This window comes from Uloborus diversus, chromosome 7 (assembly GCF_026930045.1).
Source record: "Uloborus diversus isolate 005 chromosome 7, Udiv.v.3.1, whole genome shotgun sequence".
NCBI lineage: Eukaryota > Metazoa > Arthropoda > Arachnida > Araneae > Uloboridae > Uloborus > Uloborus diversus.
Genome location: NC_072737.1, coordinates 560,832 through 583,126, shown reverse-complemented (window position 1 = coordinate 583,126; position 22,295 = coordinate 560,832). Strand labels below are relative to the sequence as shown.

The window sequence follows — 22,295 nt, the reverse complement described above, 5'->3', positions numbered from 1 at the left end:
GCGGCTTTACTGTTATGATTTCTTTTATGGAACCGATGCTCGCTGGGACATGCAATCGCTCATTCAAGGGCTTGAAAATTACATTGCCCGACATGCCCGGGGCAGGTAAAAATTTCGATCGGGCAGGAATCTTTTACCCTTACATGCCCAGCTGGGCATGTAATTATTACAATTTTTAAATTAAGTACAGTAGAAGACCATTATTACGCACACCTTGGGACCAGAGTTTTTGCGTTATACAGGTTTTGGCGTTATATAGGTCATTTCGCAAATTTTTAAACTAGTATTCAAAATATATCTGTATATTAGCACTTCAGAATGAGTTTTATCTGTAGTGAGTATTAAAGCACTAATTATACAACGAGCCATTCACAAATAAATATGTTTCTTTATTACAAGAAAGTGAAATATCCTGCACTTCTGCTAGCTTCATGGTTTGCATAACAGTCGCATTTTCAAGAACCATCTGGTATTTTCTTTCACTGTGAATGCTAATTTTCATTTAAAAGCTTTCAATTAAGAGCAAAAGATGAAAAACTGATTCAAAATTTAATTTGCCTAACCATTTTTATGTTTGCAAGGCAAAACAGCGGAGATTTTTTAAGCTTCAAAACTTATTGTTTACTTCTGAAAAGTTGTGCGGTTTATAGAGAATTGCGTTATAGAGGTCGGCGTTATGAAGGTATTCTACTGTATTTTTAATTTTAATGACTTATTATGTACTATTTATTTAAACTTTTTTTATGGTGTATATTGAAATAATTCTTGATTCAGATATAAAGCTGTGAAATTAATTTTTTGTGTGATTAATACTAGACAACAAACTCAAATATTTTTATTATTATACAATCAAAAAAAAACCTGGGCCTGTAAAAGTTTTTTCGGGCATGTACCTTTTAGACAAATGTGCCCGGTAAGACATGTAAAGTTTGAAAGATTTTTCTAGTCCTGGCTCATTCAGACGTTATAATACTAGACTTTACTATTTTAATTACTACATTAACTATATGCATAATACCATATACAATACAGAGCGTGCCACCAATGCGAACATCTCCGGAGTCGGTTCCGATCTGCTCTGTTCTTGTCGACCTAACAATTTGGGTCTAACTCCCGTAAGGAAGGTAAACACCAAAGGTTTGGCAGATGCCTTTCTATTACACATTTCTGTAGCCATCTAGTGAATGAAATGTCAGAATGCAAATTGAAAAGCTAAATCATTTTATTTATAAATCTAATAATCAACAACTAAAACATAAAAACTTCTGTAAATGATATAAACAAGTATGAGAGGGATTTCAACAAGACTCAAATCAATCTTCATGTTCCAAAAGAACATCTTTCCTGAAAAATATTCGACACCCAAACGATAATCATTCTAAAATGTTTCGAAAAAATTCAAGTCTCTAACTCACGTGGCGAAATCCTAACAGCCATCTCCTCAGTGCAGGACGTCGCTTCAACAGCGAATGATCCTCTTAAAAAAAAATACGACTTATCGTCAGTCGAAAATGAGAAACGCAAATAGAAGAGTGATTTCCTTCTCATTCCTTCCGCTTATATCCTACCCCCGCACACGCGGCATGTCACTCCGGATATGCTTACGTGAGAGCCAATCTGGATTTTTCCAGAACAATCGACTTGATCGGGAGATTACATCACGCATCCGCTCGTGCTCTGAGGGTCACATCCTTCTTCCTGACGAATACGTCGTTCGAAGTCGTTCCGGTGTTTACACGTCGTTTTTCCGATACGCGATTTGAAACGAGCGTCCTCTAAGGGACAAGATTAGCTGCTTATCTTTATCTTTACTAATAATAAAGCAGAAAATCTCTCTGTCCGGAGGATGTCTGTAGGATGTCTGTGACACGCATAGCGCCTAGACCGTTCGGCCGATTTTCATGAAATTTGGCACAAAGTTAGTTTGTAGCACGGGGGTGTGCACCTCGAAGCGATGTTTCGAAAATTCGATGTGGTTCTTTTTTTATTCCAATTTTAAGAAAAAAACTATCATAAATTACGAAATTATCATAACGTGGAACCGTAACATGGGCACGAGCCGATGGGTGAGATACGAAATGATCATAACGTGTAACCGTAACGTCGGTACAAGCCAATCGGCGAGAAAATTCACCATACATTATTTGTAAATATACAGGCAAACCAAAAGACCTTTAATTTTTCTATTACGGGCGAAGCCGTGCGGGCAGTCTTGCATAATATAGACGAACGCATGCGAACGGCGTTCGCAGAAAAATTTTTGGCTCTGCAGAAATTTTTTTTCAAATTGCTAACGTTAATTTAAAAAAAAAAAATTCTTTTTTAAAGGGAATTTTTAAGAAAATCGAAGAGTTTGTTTCTGTAAAAGCCTTTTTCCAAAAGCCTTTTAAAGCACACGTGTAAAAAAAATAATGACTTTGGCAGTTTTCTTCAGTTGGTGAAAAATAAGCAAAACTATATGTTATTATAAAAAAAAATTAAATGATTTAAAGCACTTTTTTTTTGTCTCTTTCTTATTTGAATATAAATTTAATTTTTTATTCAAGGGTGAGTTAGGCAAAATAATTATTTGCAGAAAATTTTTCAGTTAAGATTTGTGTTCGCAGAAAGCTTTTCAATTTATCTAAGTCTGCGTGCGGGTGCCACTAGTTCATTAATAAAGAAGTACGGGTGAGAAAAGACATTTACACATAGTTTACACTTAGCTTTTAAAATGAATTGGTGAGAATATCTCTGAAATAGACATTTTGTGGCTATCAGTTCTGAGCGAATGTTTTCCCCACTGCGATTAGGATAGGGGAGGTCCGAATAAGTTCGATACACCACACTTACTACCATTTTTCCAAAGTCGATGTTGCATCGAAATAATAGGCGATTGTCTCTCCCCCCCCAGCAACCCTCGTCCAATGTGGACGACAGCGGCTACTTCTCTGTCCAGGTGATTGCCAGCGCCCTCAAGGTGTGGAACCTGGAACTGGTGCCCTACTCCAGCCAGAACCCCCTGGCACAGAGGGCCAGGCAAGACCCCACGTGAGTACCCACTCTTTGTCTCGATGCTTACGAGCGACTCTCTAAAAATATTCCCAGTGTCGAATGTCTGTCATGTTGAAATATCTATAATCGCACTTTAATTGGTTAAAGCAAACTTTGATCAGTTAACGTTTTGCTATTGGTCGAGGCTTACTTGAAGCTCTCTCTCCGAGGTCCTAAGTTTTCTTAAGTTAATCCTTTTCTTTTGTCTATATATTTTATTTATTTATTTCTGATTGGATGTTTTACATTAGAAGCACATTAATTGGTTAACTTACTAATCCTGGACTGAAACTATAAATAGTCTATTTGCTTACTCTGCTTTGGTTATTAAGTATTACATATTTTGTCATTGTTTATGTAGATAGTTTCTTCAACATTAACAGGGTTTGTACGCTCCTTCGAAACTCCTCAATACTCCTTCATTTAGGAAATTTTTTTGAAGGGCCCTTCAAACTCCTTCATTTTTGGCTTGAACTCCTTCAAAACTCCTTCTTTTTTGGTTCAAGATTACATAATCTTCCTCTATGACAGTAGCTTGAAATACTTCGGTTGACAACTTAACTTTGACAAGAGCGAAAAGGGCGATTTTAATGTAGTAATTTCGTATATTTTTTTCATAAAGATGTGATTTACAAATTGATCATGGAAATCATAAAAGTTGAAGGTGAAAATATTATTAGATGACTGAGACATTTCATAAGTGAAGTAAAACATGCTTAAATGGGGCTTGGCTATTTTTTTCAAATTTTATGATGATTGTTTTTCCCTTCACCCCCACTCTCAGCTGCAAAAGTCAGTTTGTCTAATTATTATTAAAATATTTAAAAATACATAAGCAGATGTACTATATTAAGTGAGTGTGTTAAAGAAAACAATTGTTTAGCAAATCACAGTAATGATATTGTAAAATGAGTCATCCACAAGTAATGTCATGCCTTGAGATGGAGACGGTTTCATGAAAATGTGACGGGGGGGGGGGGGGGACGAAAAGTAACATCACGCAGTTATTATGACAATATGTTTTTTAAAAATATGACATGTGACATATAAAATGGACGTCAATGAAATGGAAAATGATCAGTATAACGTCCACTTCGGAAAAGCCTCTGAACTTCTGGTTTTGAGGTAAAAAAAAATTCCTGGGTTAAAAATACTCCATTGAATGAGCAAAATAATGGTAATAACCACGGTTTGGGAAAGTAAAGCTCTCAGACAAAATAGAAGTCATAACTTCGCAGGCCAGGAGCGGGGGGGGGGGGGGGAGGAAAGGTGAAGACAACAAAACGTATTTTCCAAAGCTTTGGTCCAGGCAGTTAAGTCTTCCAGCAAGCTCGATCCGGGATCTTCCGTCTGCTCTTCCACTTCTTCGGGGACCTCTTCGGGTTCTGAGGAAGAAAAAAAAACCGAAGATGTCAGCATCGAATGGGTTCATTCGGGCATCTATTGTACAATACTGTACCCATCATACCTGCCAACCTTCGAAGGAAAAAATCCAGTAGATCTTTTCAATGTGGCTCAATATCGCTTTTTTCCCATGTATTGAGGGGAAAAATAGGGATTTTTTATTATCTCTTTAAGTACAATCATATGCACGTTCCTTGAGTCATATACACAGAGATTAATTAATGAAAATATTAAATGGAAGAATAAAAATTAAAGTACAGTAGAAGAGCGTTATAACGCACACCTTGGGACCACAGCTTTTGCGTTATACAGGTTTTTGCGTTATATAGATCATTTCACACGTTTTGAAACTAATATTCAGAACATATCTATATATTAGCACTTCAGAATGAGTTTTATCTGCAATGAGTATTAATGCACCCATATTACAATGAGTTGTTCACAAATAAATATGTTTCACAATCAAAATCCTGCACTTCTGCTAGCTTCATGGTCTGCATAACAGCTGCATTTTCAAGAGCCATCTGGTATTTTCTGTTTACTATGAGTACTCATTTTCAATTTAAAAGCTTTGAATGAAGATGGAAAGATGAAAAACTTTCAAAATTTAATTTGCCCAACCATTTTTATGTTTGCAAAGCAAAACAGAGGGATTTTTTGAACTTCAAAACCCATTCTTTACTTCTGAAAAGTAGTGCGGTTTATAGAGAATTGCGTTATACAGGTCGGCGTTATAACGGTCTTCTACTGTATATATATTTGATATATATAGCATATGGAGCTTGATTTTTCTGTTGCAGGACCATGCGTGCCTACATCTGCCACTTCCGGGAGCACTGGCTGACTGTGCGCAAGATCGGGGGCCCAGTGGTTCGACCTCAACTCCCTCCTGGAGGGGCCCCAGCTCGTCTCCTCCACCTTCCTCTCCCTCTACCTGGCACAGCTGCAGGAGGAAGGTGAGTCCCTTGCAGTCTCGAAGAGGACTCCATGCTTTCTCAGCAACTATGTTATAAAAATTCAAGGTTACCTATCTGTTTCAAATCAGAGTAGAAACCTTTCCATATAAAAATCTTCTATTCAACAAGAACACCACTTGTGTGCCCCCTGCAAGACAAAAGGCGACTGGGCGAAAATCAAGACATGTTGCCGAAAACCGACAGTTGGAAGTGCAGTTACATGTGTGCCAACACCTGATTGGTCAACAGCCAGAAGCTAACTTAAATATCAATGGACCAATCACCTGTTGGCTACAGTTAAGATACTGAACACTCAATTTTATATTAAGAAATTTAAGTGTTAATTTTAATAGGTAATTGAGTATTTTATTTCATTTAATTAATTTATTCATTTTTTTAACATGAAAGAGTACTCTACGAACTAGCCGTGCCCTTGCTGAGAATTGAAGGGCTTTCCCTTGAGTCAATGAAAACACACCGTTTAAGAAAACAGCTCGAATTCCTTAAAAATCCTCATACGAGGCAGTCAGAGGCAATGTTGTAAGGAAAGGTTGGCTTACCTTTTCTTATCTCGATAGGCAGCGGTGTAGCAGTTGAGTTTTCTGAACGCATGAAGGACAGTCAATAGACGAGTAGACGAACAACACGTAAAGATTTGATTAGGAATGACTAAAAATGTACGCATATTATAAAATATATTCCATACGGCACAAAAACAGATAGTACACACGCACTACATCAAGAGAACAAAGAAACAAACAATTGAAGGGGGAAGAAGGGAATTGTGGGAAGGATAAGTATGACGTCAGAGTGGCCTTGGCCTTTTGAGATTGCATCGTTATGCAGAAAAGATTTGCCCATTTGAATATATGATTAGAGTACAACAGGCAAAGGGATGCAAGTGGACTATTTTAAGTTTCGAGTGAAACGCGTTTGAAGGTCAGATCCTAGGTAGGCCTTCATTGAAATTTGTTTTCTAAATCATGCTGTACAGCAGCCCCTACCAGGGATGCTAGTACCATGTCTTGCCCCCAAGACAGAGGAGGGGTTCACCTACCATGTGTACCGGTTATCTCCAAATTTTTAATTTGCATCCCTTTGCTTCTCGCTGCCTCATATACATGATAGCCAATGATCGAATAACGCTCCTGACGTGCCTCCAATAATGATATTCGTACCATGGCGTGATCATTAATTTGCAACTCCAGAGTTCGAATACGCTATTTTGCGGTGATTAACGATACTAAAGAAAAAGGTAAAGCATTCCATTTCACGTGTTTTCTTTGGGGTAATTCAAAGGCTTCAGACAGTTTGCGATGTAATGTAATTTCAGAAGAATAGAAAAGAAAGTTTCCCACAAACACGATGAAAAATGACTGTCATTCACTTCGCATCAAAGCAAGTTATAAGTTACGGCATGCGTTTTACCTTTTTCATCCACCATTAAACAGTGGCTGCAGCTCCCCTATAGTTTATTGGAGTTGCGAATATGTTTCGGTCATGTTTGACATGCAGGGAAAGGCTTTAGTTAGACGAAGTTGAACCTGATCCAGTCACTTGACTGTTTTACTGGTGAGACTGTGTCACAAATTTGCGATTATCTCATCAAATAAACGTCCCATTCGTTCAATTTTTGCAGCGTGTTGAAGCCCTGCGCAATGTGAACTTTACCCGAAGTCCGAGGGATAACTACAACACCCCGAAATGCTTCAGTTTAAGATAACTCCATGTTTTAAAACAAGGCTTATCTTCATTTTTGAAGTATCGTCTGCAGTTTCTGGTCACAGAACTGAAATTAAGTCAAGTTGAATTTCTAATTCGTAGCCGACGATATGTTTGTGAAGAAAAGTTATAAGTTAAGTTTCCATGCTTTTTACTTTCTTCTATATCTAATATATAGAAGAAAGTATTGGATTCGTGCAAATTTTCGAATTTCGAATTTTGACGGATTCGAACGTTTTGAGGTGTGCTGAGTCCATTTCGACCATTTTTGGAAAATGTCTGTCTGTCTGTATGTGTGTGTGTATGTGTGTCACGTCTGTGTGTGACCAGTTTTTTGTGGCCGCTCTACAGCAAAAACTACCGCATGAAATCGAACGAAATTTAGTACACGTATGTGCCCCTATGTGAACTTGTGCCCATTAGTTTTTGGCGCGAATTCCTCCAAGGGGGGTGGAGCAATGGGACGTTTTTCGAGTTACGCGTGCTTGCTATTCCTCAGGAAGTAACTGGCGGAATCAAACAAAATTTGGTCCATATGTTGGTATTAACAGGAACAGGTGCTGATTCACTTTTGGTGTCAATAACTCAAACGGGGGTTGAGCTATAGAACATTTTTTGTCGTCAATTGTGACTGCTGTATTTCAAGAAATAATGAACGGAATGAAAGAAAAATTTATCGGCAAGTAGCCCTTAGTGGGTATAAGAACTGATTTTATTTTTGTGTCAACAGCTAAAAAGGGGGTAGCGCAATCGCCCGTTCTTTTTTTCCATTGTGAGTGCCCTATCTCAAGAAGTAATGCTACGTTCTGGTTGAAATTTGGAATATATGTGAATCCATATGTAAACAGGCTTTGGTTCAATTTTGACACCAATCGCTCCAAAAGGTGTTGATTTTTTTTTTTTTTTTTTGCGAATAAAAATAGTTTTATTAATGCAACAATAAGAAAGATAAATCGTAATAGAGTGTCGTCTGCGTATTTCTCGTGATTTTAATTGTATGGAAATGATCAGAAATATTATCTCAATGATTTAAAATTTTTAACTGTTGCCGTCTTATGTTTGTTAATAAATAAAATATTTGTAATTAATTCAAGTAAGGCTTTTAAAGTAACTTTCAATTTTCGCTCTTTGTTTTGTTTTTACAATAATTCAGACATTGGGATGGTCGTCAAGTTTTTGCATGTGTCATTTTGTTTTTGTTAGGAATATTGCTTCCTCGTCAAGCATGGGGAGGGATCAGAAAAAAAAAAATATAGAAGAAAGTTTCGTGATGGCCACAACATACTAGTTTCTTTTTAATGTATCATCTGCAATTTCTGCCAGTTTTAATAGCTTTTGTGGAACACAGTAGATAAGCTATATTATAATAAGTTGATATACATTCATTTCGGAATTACTTTTAGTCTGTGTTTTGAAAGATCGGTGTGAAATTTTCGGAATTTAATTCCTTCATACATGCTGTTGTCAGTGCGGAAAGATCGCACCTGATGCCAGTCGACATGCAAAGATAACTGAAGTTTAGGATTTTAAAGAAACCCAAAGAGGTCTGAACTTAAATTTTGAGTCATAAAATGGCCCTTTTCTAAAAAATGCTGGGAAATGTTTAGATAAGCATAATTGTTGAACGTGCTCTACACCATTCATTTTTAGGTAGCTCGTGCATGTATCTACGATTTAGTCATTGTAGTGATTAGGTTGCTCGAGCTAGCTCAAAAATAAACGTTATATCAAGGGACACGTGTTTAACAATGATACTCGCTATTTGAAAAAAAAAAAAAAAAAACAGTAAAATTCTGCAGTAGATTGTGGAAAACTAATCAAAGAGGGAAGCATTTTAAATTTCCTGATGACAGGAAAAGTCTGAAAACATAAACCAGAATTTTCTTTGTTCGTATTTGAGAGGAAAAAAAAAAAGGCAGCAGAACTTTCTCCTCGGTGATTTTCTTCACGCTACAAATTTTGATGAAAGCATTGTCGCGGAAAGCGGAGATGAAGCGCTGAATAATCTTTTGAATGGAGGAAAGCCTTTAAATAAAGGATTTTATGTCAAAATCCAAGCTTCATAATTAATAGTTTTTAATGGATATCTCTGCTAGTTATCATCGGAGGATCATGTTAAATAGCCAAACATGAAGACGGGAAGATAATGAATCTCCACTGGAAGAGATGATAACTCCACTGGTTATTATTCGAGGATTATGTTAGATGGCCAAACATGAAGACGGGAAGATGACGAAGCCATCGATACCTGGTTCGATGGTCAGTTCGCTGTCGTTCGGGAGAAGAAGCTTGGACATACATAGATACGCTCAGTTTTTAACGGGGTTGTTTCCTTCAGTCAAAAGTAGTACTTTTTGTCACTGAAATGGATAGAATAAGCAAAAAGACATGGAGCGAGAAAAAACTTTCATTTTCCCAACAGTTATTTTTTTAATTAATTTTTTAAACGTCCGATTTTTCAAACAAGGCGCGGTCTCGATGACGTCACAAATGATGCAATTCGGCGCATTTTTTTTACCTCGTCATAAATCGAGAAGCAAATAAAAATTGCACTCTACGCTCGCTATCGACGCTATCGTTGCCAATACACGTGAGTAAAGATAAGAATGAAATATTTTGGACCGTGAATGGCCACAGTGAATGGCATTTCATCATTCGTGATGTCATCGGCAGAAGCGTAAACGACGAAAGGGCAGCGATTAAAGTAATTTTTTAAAAATATTAAACTAAGTCAAATTGTTTAAAAAATGGTCAGATTCTATGTTTTTAAGCATGCTCTTTCAGAAAAAAATACTGTTACGAATTCTGTAAATAGTAATTATTGTAGTAACACGTAACCTGTAAATAGTTTCCCGTAATGAATGTACCTTTACATTCGGCCGAAGTATACGAACCCCCTATTCTTTTCTTCTTATTTCATTCACTGATTTTATCAATGAAAGTGTAGAACGGTGTAGCATTTTCTGGAATATTTGAGAGCTCTCTTTTCGGTGTGTATATAAGCCGTGATAAAAAGTTCAGTTTCGATTGAGAATTCTGTTGGGCTTGAAAGCCTTTATTCAGTATCTTGGAGCAGGGGCGTAGCTAAGGGGGGGGTTTTGGGGACAAAACCCCCCCCGAAAAGTTAGTCTCAAAAAAAAAAGAGAAAAAGAAGAGAGAAGAGAAAGAAAAAAAAGAAGAAAAGGAAAAAATTCCAAGCGATTATATATATATATATATATATATATATATATATATATATATATATATATATACATATATATATATAAAAGAAGTAACCCCCTCCGAAAGTCGGGTCTAGCTACGCCACTGTCTTGGAGCGCTTTCAATTTAATTACAAATGTTAAAGTACTTTTTGAAACTTACCTCGGATATGTTTTTGCCACTCCGCGTCCCGTGTCCCAGCGGCGGATAACTGAAATTGATTCGGGCCTGATCGTGCAACATCGGAATCATCCCATGACGTAACACCCGATGGTTGAGATGTTTTTGGCCGCTTTGAGCCGAAAAAACGAATAGAAAGATTGTTAAATCACTCAATCAGGAATAGTTGAGATGTATATCTCCAATGCAAAGTAGGGTGTGTCATGGGATGACGTATCGCGGTCATGGAACGTATAAATAGATTGATCGAAATATTTTCGGTGCTCACTTTATTGTTTGTGTTTACTCCCCATTGGCATCTTGCCAGTTTTTGTTGACCAATCAGGGATCGGTCTTTGAAGGTTCGGCAACGGTACTTGGTTGTCGTTGATGGAAGTTGCGGCGTGCTCGAGCCGTTGATGATGCAACGTTTTTGAATTCAAGCTGGGCTTGAGATAAGTTTTATTCAGTGTTAATTGTTGTTTAAGAATGTTCTAAATTACTCCTGTTCATGGAGGGAAAAATGTCAACATTGCTGAAGAGGTTCGCAGGAGATGTAGTTCATTGGAACTAGGCCTAACACTTAAACTTGGCCAATACTTGGATTGATTTACTGGTGCTCCTATGGTGGTGTGGGACTGTCATCAGTGAGAAATCATCGATGTCCTTCAGAGTGACCTTCATGATTGGATTTCCTAGACGTTCCTACCAGAGTTCCAGAAGGTTCCGGTGTGATTCCTGTGGGTTCACAAGTTTGTTTTCCGGTATTTGAAAAGGTTCTTCTAGAACTAAGCAAGCCTATCGGCCGGTGCATGATGGAACAGTTTCCTTCGATTACACTTGGTCAAGAAGTCTTCAGCAATGTAAACATGCGCATTTAGCGCAGGAAGGTGACATTTTACAATTTTTTCTGAAATGTTTCGCGTTTTTTCTAAAAGTGTTTATTTAACAATTTAACTTTGAAATTTCTGTGATTATTGGGGGGTTTCTTACACTCTAAATTATTTTTGGTATTTAACAAATGTTGATTGTTGTATACTGTGATATTTTAATAAATGTTATTTATTTAAAATTACTTTGAGTATGTTTTATTTCTTACTGGCAGACTGCACGGCTTTTTGATGTTGGGGTTCTGTAAACCTTTTATTTAGTTCTATGAACTTAAGGTAAAGACACATTTCCCAACAAATTCGAACTGAGAGCGTATTAGTTCTGTTTATTGCCAGGCATTCCGCTGTGTTGTTTTTCGTATTTGGAAGTAAATACGTGTGTAACCTATGTTTACGGTGTTGAGTGATACTTGTTTAATTGCTGATGATTCATTTAGCAGTTGTTGACGATTTCTCCTGTACATAGTGTAAATAAAGCTCCTGTGTTTTTATCAAGAACTGTGTCATCCTTTCAAGAAAGTTGGAAGTCTCGCCGGATCTGTTACAATATTAGTTAAAAGCATGTAGGTGGCACTCTTACCGTTGGCAGGTAAATAGCAGTATCTGCAGAAATGAGTTTTCGAAATTTTTGAAGGATTCAATATTTGTTGGATTCAGTACTAACAAAAGGAAAATGTTGGAGTGAGGCTTTTTTTTTTTGAGCTTTCTTTTCTGCGGAAACCGAGTAAGCACTCTTGCACAATAAAACTAATGTACAACAGATGAAAAAAATGCAAAAAATGAAATATTTGCAGTTACTGCCCTTTACCTGCCCACGGCAGCGCTCGACTGAAAACGGCGTCTATGTGAAACAGAGAAGCCGCTCGACCTTCCCATTTGCGAACTTCGAGCGAAAATGTTTTCTCGTGTGACGTATAACCGTGGCTTGTTTTTTTTTTTTTTGCAGGCTACTCCATCTTCATCGTGGAGGGGCCCCTCCCCGAGTGCCCCGCGGACCGGCCCCTGCTGGCCAGGCCGGCCGTGCAGGGGCGGGGGCCCCGCCTCCTGCGGGGGGCCCCCGGGGAGGAGGAGGGGGGGCTGGAGGAGGTGCTGCGGGAGACCATGAGGGAGTCCCGGGAGTTCGAGGAGGCCTGCCTCAGGACGGCCCTGCAGCTCAGCCTCAGCGGTCAGTACACTCCATCCACTATAACATTAAGATCTGTTCGCGTCTGTCTGTCTGAAGATCTATCTTCTCGAGAACCGCTGCGAATCGAGAGTCGCACGAGATACCGATCAATTCGAAATTTTCCAAAGAAAACAATAGGACCAATCTCGTAATTGGGGGAGACTTTAATTAGGGGAGATATTAATTAAAACGTTAATTAACATTACGTTATTCAGGAATATTTATTTCTTTCCTGTTGCCATTTTGAATCTGGGTGAGCAAATAAAATTCTAATAATTGTTTTAAAAGAGATTTTTTTGGCTGCTGTCCAAATCTTAAAACAACGTCTCCATTTAGAATTTTATTTTAAATTAGTTTAAAATTGGTTGCTCCTATTCGGACGTAGCCTTTATTTTATCGTCTGTCCTTTTTTTTATTTTTTACATTCAATGTTCTTAACTCTTTTCAGCATATGAAAGTTGTTTCTTTAGCTATGTTTATTGATTGTAGTGTAAGGTTATCATTCACAGGCCTCATATTTTGGTACACTTAGGATGTGCGACTAATTATGTTTATTTTGTTGGACTTTTTCCCGTCACGTGGATGAGTTTTCGAATTGTAACAAGTCTCTTTTTCTTTCCTGTTTCTATTTTTAAAATACAGTTTGTATCTTTAAAAGAACATGTTAAATTAAGATTGTTTGGATTTCTTTAATTGAAACAGAGTTGAACAAAAAAGATTGTTTTTAAGGATTTTAACTAAAGCTAAATTGGAATCTGATGACTTGGTATTAAATGAATGCTTATAAGTAGTTATTTAGTCTTGGTGCTTTAGTTTCACGTAATCAACCAAAAAGTATCTGTCATTCTATGTAAAAAGCTGATTGTAATTATGCATAAATAGTTCAGATATAGTCTATCAGATGTATTTATTTCATTTATACGTTCATTTTAACGTGAGCACAGATTATAGTTGATAATGCATATATTTTCATCTTTTGTGCTAATTGAAAGTACTCATAACTTGTATCATTGATAACTATGATTAACATTAAAGAGATTATTACCAAAAATATGCTCTACTGGTGTTTTGCAAACCTTGCATGACGCTTATTTATTTACTCCTTAGCGCTTTAGAAACTGATGTCAGAGTAATACAAAAACATCAATTGGACATCTTTCATTTTTTAAGTAGCCCGTGCAACGCCGGGCACGCAGCTAGTAGACTAATAATAAGAGTAGACCGAGCTATGGCAACCCTTTTGCTGCTCATAAACCAAACCATGTGACTGGTGGATATCCTAGCAACAGCGGGCGTCGATCGTAACAGACGATCAACGCCCGAGAGAAATAAAACAAATAGAATGGATGGAACACGGAAGAATTATCTTTTATGGAGTCCGATTCGTAAATTTGTTATTCTAGGCTGTAAATATTTTGTTAATATAGTGAGTTTTTCGTTTAGATAGTATTGTGCATTTTCTTTAGTCAATTTCATTAACTCTCTAAGCAGTTGAAGATGCAAGCGCCCAAGAAGAATCGGCAGACGGAAAGATTTTTACCTACAATTTCAATTCAAGATACCGATGAGTACATTTTACGCCATTACGTTCACGCCAACTCCGACGTAGCAGTTCCGAATGAAATAAAAGTGACTGAAAACTGTGATCAAAAACTAATGACTGATGTCAAAATAATTCATAACTAAAAGTAAAACAGTTCAATCTCTGCACCTGGAAAGAAATTATAACGAAAACACATGACGTCTTAAAATACGTGTCGAGTGCTAAACTATAGATAATCCTGCCATCTAGCAACCATGCCGCCAAAGTTTCCGCCAAGCCTCCCACCAGTCACATGATGTATCCATGAACCCATTTTTTCATGGGCAAGTCTGGGAAAGCTCGATCTACTCTTATTATTAGTCTATGCTTTTAACCAATCTCTAGGCTCTCTGAGTTGGAGGGTCAACAATATGTGGCTGTGTGTATCGAGTATTGATTTCCCGATCCTCTTTCCAGAATTCCGAGCGGGAGAGTCCTCCAGGCCTCACACAGAAGCAGAGAGCGGTGAGTCTTCTTTCCTTTGACCTTGTTTTCGGCGATTGCTTCACCAAACACAGTACTCGTCGAATCTATCTCTTATGTAATTAAAAACTGAGCATATCCATACCTGCCGAGCCTTCCGGATTTCCCGGAAGTTTTACGGATTTTTGTGTCCTTTTCCGTTTTTCCGGTTATGAGCAAAATCTTCCGGATTTTTCACGTTTTGTAGGGAAAAAATAGTATCTCGCCAATTTTGGCGCTAACGATACTTTTGTGGAACGCGGCACCGCGTTTTAGGCCAAGTAGCCAAGGAAAGGTTGCCGTAGGAGAATGGCACGAGAAGATTATGACGTCACGGAGTGATACGGCGCATGACTTCATCGGCATCCAATCAAAGCAAGCGTCGCGCCTGGCAACTAGGGGCTCAATTTCGGCGCCGATTATCTTCTCGTTCCCTCAGTTCGAGCTGATTTTGCTTCGTTCTTTTTTTTTAAATGAGTACCAAATGTTATTTCCAAACTTTTAAAGAAAGCAATAAAAGTAATATTTACTAAACGAAAGTAAGTTCAATTGATATGAAATTCATAACTAATATATTGTTTAATGTGAAGAGGATAGGGGTCCTGTTTGATTTTATTTTGCGTTAAAATCTTGTGGATAAAAATAAAAAAAATCTTCCGGATTTTTTTTCTCGGAGGTTGGCAGGTATGGCATATCTATGTATGTCCCAGCTTCTTCTCCCGAACGACAGTGAACTGACCATCGAACCAGGCATCGATGGATTCGTCGTCTTCATGTTTGGCTATTTAACATGATCCTCCGATGATAATGAGCGGAGATATCAATTAATATTAATTACGACGCGTAGATTTCGACACAAAATCCCTATTTTTCGAAGGCTTTCCTGCATTCGAATGATTATTCGGTGCTTCGTCTCCACTTTCCGCAACAACGCTTCTATTAAAATGTATAGCGGGGTGAAGGAAATCGCTGAGATGAAAGATCTGTTGCCATTTTTTTTCTTGAACATGCACAGGTAAAATTCTTGTTTTTGTTTTGAGGCTTTTCCTGTAATCACGGGATTTAAAATGTTTTACTTTTTGGGGGTTTTCCGCAATCTGCAGCAAAATTTCACCGACTTTTTTTTCTTTTTTTTGTTCAAGCCCGAGTGTTGAACTAGCGTCACTCGACGTGACTTTTATTTTCGAGGTGGACCGTGCAAAGCCGGGCGACGCGGCTGGTATTGGCAATAAAAGTTGGCATCAGTCGCATCGATATTTGTTACGACAGGTTATTCGACACGGCAGTTCTCAGAAATCTGGCCTAAATTGAGCATTTGATTTAATCGCCTTACATTATTAAAAACTAGTGTTTCAATTCTAGTACAGTACAACATCCGAGCTTCGATCAACCGAGGTTTCTGTTGACCGATCCGATAATGAGGTTTTTTCCCCCTTCTTTTGTCCAAATACGTGAGCCCGTAAATGAACGAGGTTTTTTATTTCTGTGCCTGTGCTGCCTGCCCCTCTGCCTCGAAAACTAATTTCTAAGAAACGTGAGAAAGACCCGTATTTAGAGCAGGCGGCAGATACTAACTACACCTATGGAAATTTTGTTGCAGAAGAAATGGCGCGATCGGAGAGCCATTGCCGGAAATTCGGGACTTTTGCAAAGAATGGTAACAGATTTAGCAACAATGATGTAAATTTAATAAAATAATAAATTTTCAATTCTTTACTAATAATGAAGCTGAAAGTCCGTCAGGATCTCTGTGACGCGCATAGCGCCTAGACCGTTCGGCCGATTTTCATGAAATTTGGCACAAAGTTAGTTTGTGGCAGGGGGGTGTGCACCTCGAAGCGATGTTTCGAAAATTCGATGTGGTTCTTTTTCCATTCCAATTTTAAGAAAAAAAACTGTCATAAATGACGAAATTATCATAACTTGGAACCGTCACATGGGCACAAGCCAGTTGGAGAGAAAATTCACCATACATTATTTGTAAATATACAGGCGAACCAAAAGACCTTTTAATTTTTCTATTACGGGCAAAGCCGTGGGGGTGCCACTAGTGGGAAAATAAAATTAATTTCTGGAAATTTTGTGTTTTTTATAGGCATTTGTTTATATTTAAATTCGCGCATTGTAAAAAATTCGATGGACGTTTTAAAACTTACACTTTATTTTCCTATGTTGGTTTTTTAACTGTAAAATATTATTTTTGCATGTTCATTTTTATCGTTTAAAAATATTCTATTGTATTTTAACGAACACATTTTAAAAATTTGCGATCCTGACATGTTAACTAACCAATATTCCCGACATTCGAGGCACCAGCGGTCCCGATTAGCTCGAATAACAGAAGTCCTACTATACGTAGTTATCATCAAAAAACACAAAAAATGAAAGCACCCACCAAAAAAAAAAAAAAACTCGTTTGACAGGGCAGAGTCGTATGTGTACCCGAGCAAAAAATACGGTCGATATTTCTGTCTGGCCTGTGAAGAGAAGCCACGTGGAAATTGTTTTAAGATGTTCCACAATCCCATAAAATATTATTTTATTTCTCAAATTGGAATTAATTTTTGTAAGCATATTTTTTGTTTGTTTTTTTAAATAAATTTTCTGTTTGTGTTCTGCATTCATTTTTTTTTTCTCATCCCGGAAGCCTTCCAGGGCCCGATTAACGCACGGTCCGGCTGGTCCACGGACCTGGGCACCACAAATTTAGGGGCACCTAAATTCACTTACTTACTTCCTTTTCGAGCAATCACGATTGCTTATTGCTCTCACTTGACTGTTTTTGACGTCGCTTTGATTTTATTTTCCCCCCGGCACCCTCTGCACCATCACCGTGGACAGGCGGGCTCCTCACGATGCTGCTCCCACAGCGAAAGCCATCTCCATCCATGTCCTACACACGCGCGCATACATACACAACTACACAAACACACACATGCGCACATACACACATACACCTACACACATATACACCTACTAACACAAACACATACACACACACACGCATACATACACACACATACACACAACTACCCACACATTCATGCCTGCACACAGACACAAACACATATGCCGACACACACATACGCATACCCCCCCCCCCCCCACACTTATGCCAGCACACAGACACAAACACACATGCCTACACACACATAAACATACCCCGCCCCCACACACATAAACATACCCCGCCCCCACACACACACAAACACACATGCCTACATACACACACTCGTGATTGCGAAAAACATAATTTGAATTCAAGATGTCAAAATTCAAATTAATTTTTTTTTTTTTTTTTTGTTTTAAGCTCATTTTACTTTTTATCAACTTTAAGGGAGAGGAGGCTCAAAATTTTTTAAAAATCAGCTCAGAAACTCATAAAGTTAAAAAAAATTCGCGTAAAGAAGTCGTTGTTCCTTAGGTCTTGAATTTCAAAATAATTACTCAGATGAACTCCAGAAGAATGAACACACTTTCAAATTTTTGCAAACGTAACCTTTCTCCTGGAGAATGTTTTAAAAGGATAAGATCACTAAACATTACACATACATTTCCGAATGTGGATTCGCCCCTGCAGCTTCTTCTTACCTTGCCTATCAGCAGCTGTTCCAGTGAACGTTCCTTTTCAATTTTGAAAAGAATCAAAAATCATTTGAGAAGCTGCATTTCTCAGGATAATTTACAGGCGTTTTCCTTATTGACCACTGAAAATTCTGTGACATCAAACATAGATTTCGATTATTTGATCGACACATTTGCCTCTGTTAAAGCCAGAAAGAAGCTTTTTTAAAGCTTGATGTCAGAATTAGTAAGATTTTTTTTTTTTGCAGTTTTAAATTCTTTTTAACTCTTTTTCGCCTTAAGAGGCATTTTTAACTGTGATTAGTTTGGTGACTATCAAGTGTTTGGTATTCAAATCCCAGATTTCCTTTCAAATGTAGTAATGTTCCTTTAAAATGTAGTTTCTAGTATGAAACATTCACTTTAAAATTGCGCAGATTTTCTCATGTGGGGGGGGGGGGGGGCACCAACATCTACTCAGGACCTGGGCACCAGTTTGGCTTGATCGGGCCCTGAAGCCTTCTATCAATTTTAGCACTGATACATTCTGAGTTCAATTGTAGCTGCACAAAAATAGCGAGTACGAGATGAGTCGGCGTCCTAGAAATGTTCCCAATCTTCGAGTTATCTCGTAGTTGGCAGTCGACTTGTTGAATGAGGAGGTGCTACGTTAAAGTCAGTAATATGAACATATGTAAAAGATGTCCTATCTATTCAATGGAGCACATTCGATGTGATCTATATTTATCAAAAGTCTTTTTGCTTTTTTTTTTTTTTTTTTTGACACTTTTGAAATGTATTCCTTATAGTTTGACACTTTCGAATTCAAAGAATTTCGATTCGTTTGCGAGCATCGAATTCCGAAGGAAACGCTCTGTGGTTTTGTGAGAAATGACGTTCGCCGTGAGTACGATAAAAATAAATCCTGCAGATACTGCATTGTTTGTACAACTCTTTAATAATAATAATTTTTTTTTTAAATGAAATTAAAAAATAAATAAAAATTAAATACTAGTATTTTTTTCAACCAAAAGAATGTATCAGTTTTTTTTTTTTTTTTGAATTGTTGTAGAAAATTTTGGGAGTGGGGGGGGGGGGTTGCTCCCGGTAAATGAGTACGATAAAAATAAATCGTGTAGATACTGCATTGTTTGTACAACTCTTTAATAATAGTAATTTATTTTTTAAATGAAATTAAAAAATAAATAAAAATTAAATGCTAGTATTTTTTTCAACCAAAAGAATGTATCAGTTTTTTTTTTTTTTTTTTGAATTGTTGTAGAAAATTTTGGGAGTGGGGGGGGGGGGGTTGCTCCCTGTAAATGAGTACGATAAAAATAAATCCTGTAGATATTGCATTGTTTGTACAACTCTTTTATAATAGTAATTTATTTTTTTAAATGAAATTAAAAAATAAATAAAAATTAAATGCTAGTATTTTTTTCAACCAAAAGAATGTATCATAGTTTTTTTTTTTTGAATTGTTGTAGAAAATTTTGGGAGTGGGGGGGGGGGGTAGCTCCCCGTAAACCCACCCCATTAATATAGTCCTGGATGCATATCAGCAACCTTTACTCAGTTAGAGACCTTATAATAGTATTGGGACTCCTGATTGGCCAGTCTTCGCAAATGTGTCAGCCATGTTTTTTTTCCATCCAACGTAATGACCAAATTTCGTTCCTGGGAAGTGATAAATTCACGTTTGAATGTTTTAAATTCTCGTCCTCTCTTTTCATAATGCCTAGAAGACATGTTTTGTTTTGAAATGAAACAATAATTAGAGCGTGCAAAACAAACTATACAGAAGACGGATGATGTTTTCACACGGTAGCCAATCAGCAGTCTCCAAATTTTTACATGGTCTCTAGCTGAGTAAAGGTTGTTTATATGCGTCCTGGATGCATACTTGCACATGTGTGTACATTTCCATGACTATCTATGTATCTATAATGTGCGTGTACGAGGTGTCCCAAAAATGGATTTTGAAAATCTGTGAAAGAAAAACGGAGTGTATTCTGTGTTTCATACCAAAATATAAGTACATTCAGGGGTCGAAGTGGTCCTATATATCCTATATTTCCTATATTTTTGGGAAATGTCCTATATTTCCTATATTCCAGTTTTTTTATCCAATTTATTTCTTTAAAACAACAGTAAATAAACAACCTGACTTCGGATTTTTCCTCGAAAGTACGCGTGCAAACGAATTTCAAATTAAAAAACACAACTCACTAAATCATGCAACAGGCATCTTCTCTCATTGGCTACAGCAATATGACGTCACTGTAGTGGGTGGAGTTTCGAGAACGAATTCTGAAGTTGGTTTTAGAATTTTGCGTTTGGCAACAGCAGTTTGTTTTGTTTTCCAGCGTGGTTTTTTTTTTTGGTTTTGTTTTCGTGGTTTTTTTCTTTGGTTTTTGTTTTCGCGGGTATATTTTTGTGTTCAGTGCATTTTCTGATCGGAATGTTATAATAGTCTTTTTGCAATCTTTTCTTTTTGTGGAATTTTATAGAACAAAATATCTGTATGTTTGTGCTACAAAGCATTGGTTATTTCCTGTTAGTTCTCAACACAAAGACGGTTTTTATTTATTCATATAAGCTATGTTTGTGACACTTCTATCCCTGCAAAAATTGTGAGTTGCTGTGTTAATTATCAATAAATTTCACATTTTTTTTTTTTTTTTTTTTTGTCTACAAAGTACACTTTTTCCAAAAATTATTCTTTCAACTACAGGAAAGTCATTTCAGGCGTAAGTTATAATTTTGTTTGAGGGTTTTTTTTTAAATAAAATCATTGATAAGAATAAATAAATAATATGTATGTATTATTTCTTTTTTCATAGCGAAACTATTCATATAATGTGTCCTATATTTGTCCTATATTTTTTGTGGAAAATGTCCTATATGTGACAAGTCGATCACTTCTACCCCTGTACATTGCTTCATAATTTTATTTCAAAAAACATTTATTATTCAAAAGTCATCATCCTGGCATATCACCGGAGCCTGAAAGCGTCGCTGTGCTTTTTTAAGATCTTCTATAGATAAATTTTAAAAAAATTCTTCAGATAATATTTTCTTCTTTAAATGAAAAAAAAAAAAACAAGCTGATGTGTGCATCACATGACTTCCTTTTACTCCAATTCAATATCATTTCCCCCATTATTGGCAATTTTAATGTGATTCAAAAGTTTACTCTCTAAATATCACCAACAGTGGCCAATTTGAAACCAGATTTAAAATTCCCCAAAAAAAATCGCCATATTTGTCGCCAAGTGTGCGAAAAAACTTGGAGACCAAAAGACTGGCGATGTATCGCCAAGTGTCCGACAAATTAAAACACCACTTGAGTTTAAATGGAAAATAACAATGATTTCCCCCCAAAAAGGGGCATAAGACCCCCTTAGGAACATCCGAATGCAACCAAGAGAGGAGGTGCACAACTAGGCCCCACTAGGAGTCTACGTACCAAATTTCAACGAAGGACGTACCGTTCTTGAGTTATGCGACATACATACGCACATACAGACGTCACGAGAAAACTCGTCGTCATTAACTCGGGAAACGTCAAAATGGATATCTCGGGCGTCTATACATTCATAGGTACATATGTGGTCGGGTCAAAAAAAAAAAAAAAAAATCGACATTCATTTGGGGGTGAGCAAAATGGAAATGAAGGGCGATTTTTGAGTGAAATTTTTTTCGCGAATACAATGCTCGAATGGGCCGTAGCAATATCCTTCAAATTATGTATGTGTTTCGAAAAACACATCATTTCGAATTTGTCCCCAGGTTTTGTATTAATGTAGAAAAAAAGGTAATTAAGTTCTATGAGTGGTGCTACAGTGGTGGACAAAATTATAGACTCAAATGTTTTTCTATTTTGTTTCGATTACAACGTGACTCAGTTTAAATTATTTTCGTTCAAGTAAAGATGAATAGTTGAAGAAATAGCTCTAAAATTAGTACATCTTATCAGTTAAATTAAAAAATTCATGAAATTAGAAAATTTGCAAATCTTCCAGTATTAATTGGTAATCTTCAGCGTTCTATCTTCCATTAAGAAATGCCAACCCTGCTTTACCACGTTATTTATCTTTACTCGAACAATTTTTTTTTTTTTTAACCGAGTTAAATTATGATTGAAAAAA

General features: G+C 37.0%; 1 protein-coding gene across 1 annotated transcript in view; it reads left to right on the top strand.

The window, feature by feature from the left end:
* LOC129226013 (ataxin-3-like) overlaps nucleotides 1-22,295 on the top strand; it is a 43,513-nt gene that overhangs the window by 14,872 nt on the left and 6,346 nt on the right. Inside the window, 5 exon segments of the mRNA XM_054860587.1 lie at nucleotides 2,894-3,030; nucleotides 5,238-5,301; nucleotides 5,303-5,393; nucleotides 12,315-12,533; nucleotides 14,533-14,580. Coding sequence (XP_054716562.1) covers nucleotides 2,894-3,030; nucleotides 5,238-5,301; nucleotides 5,303-5,393; nucleotides 12,315-12,533; nucleotides 14,533-14,580 — 559 coding nt within the window.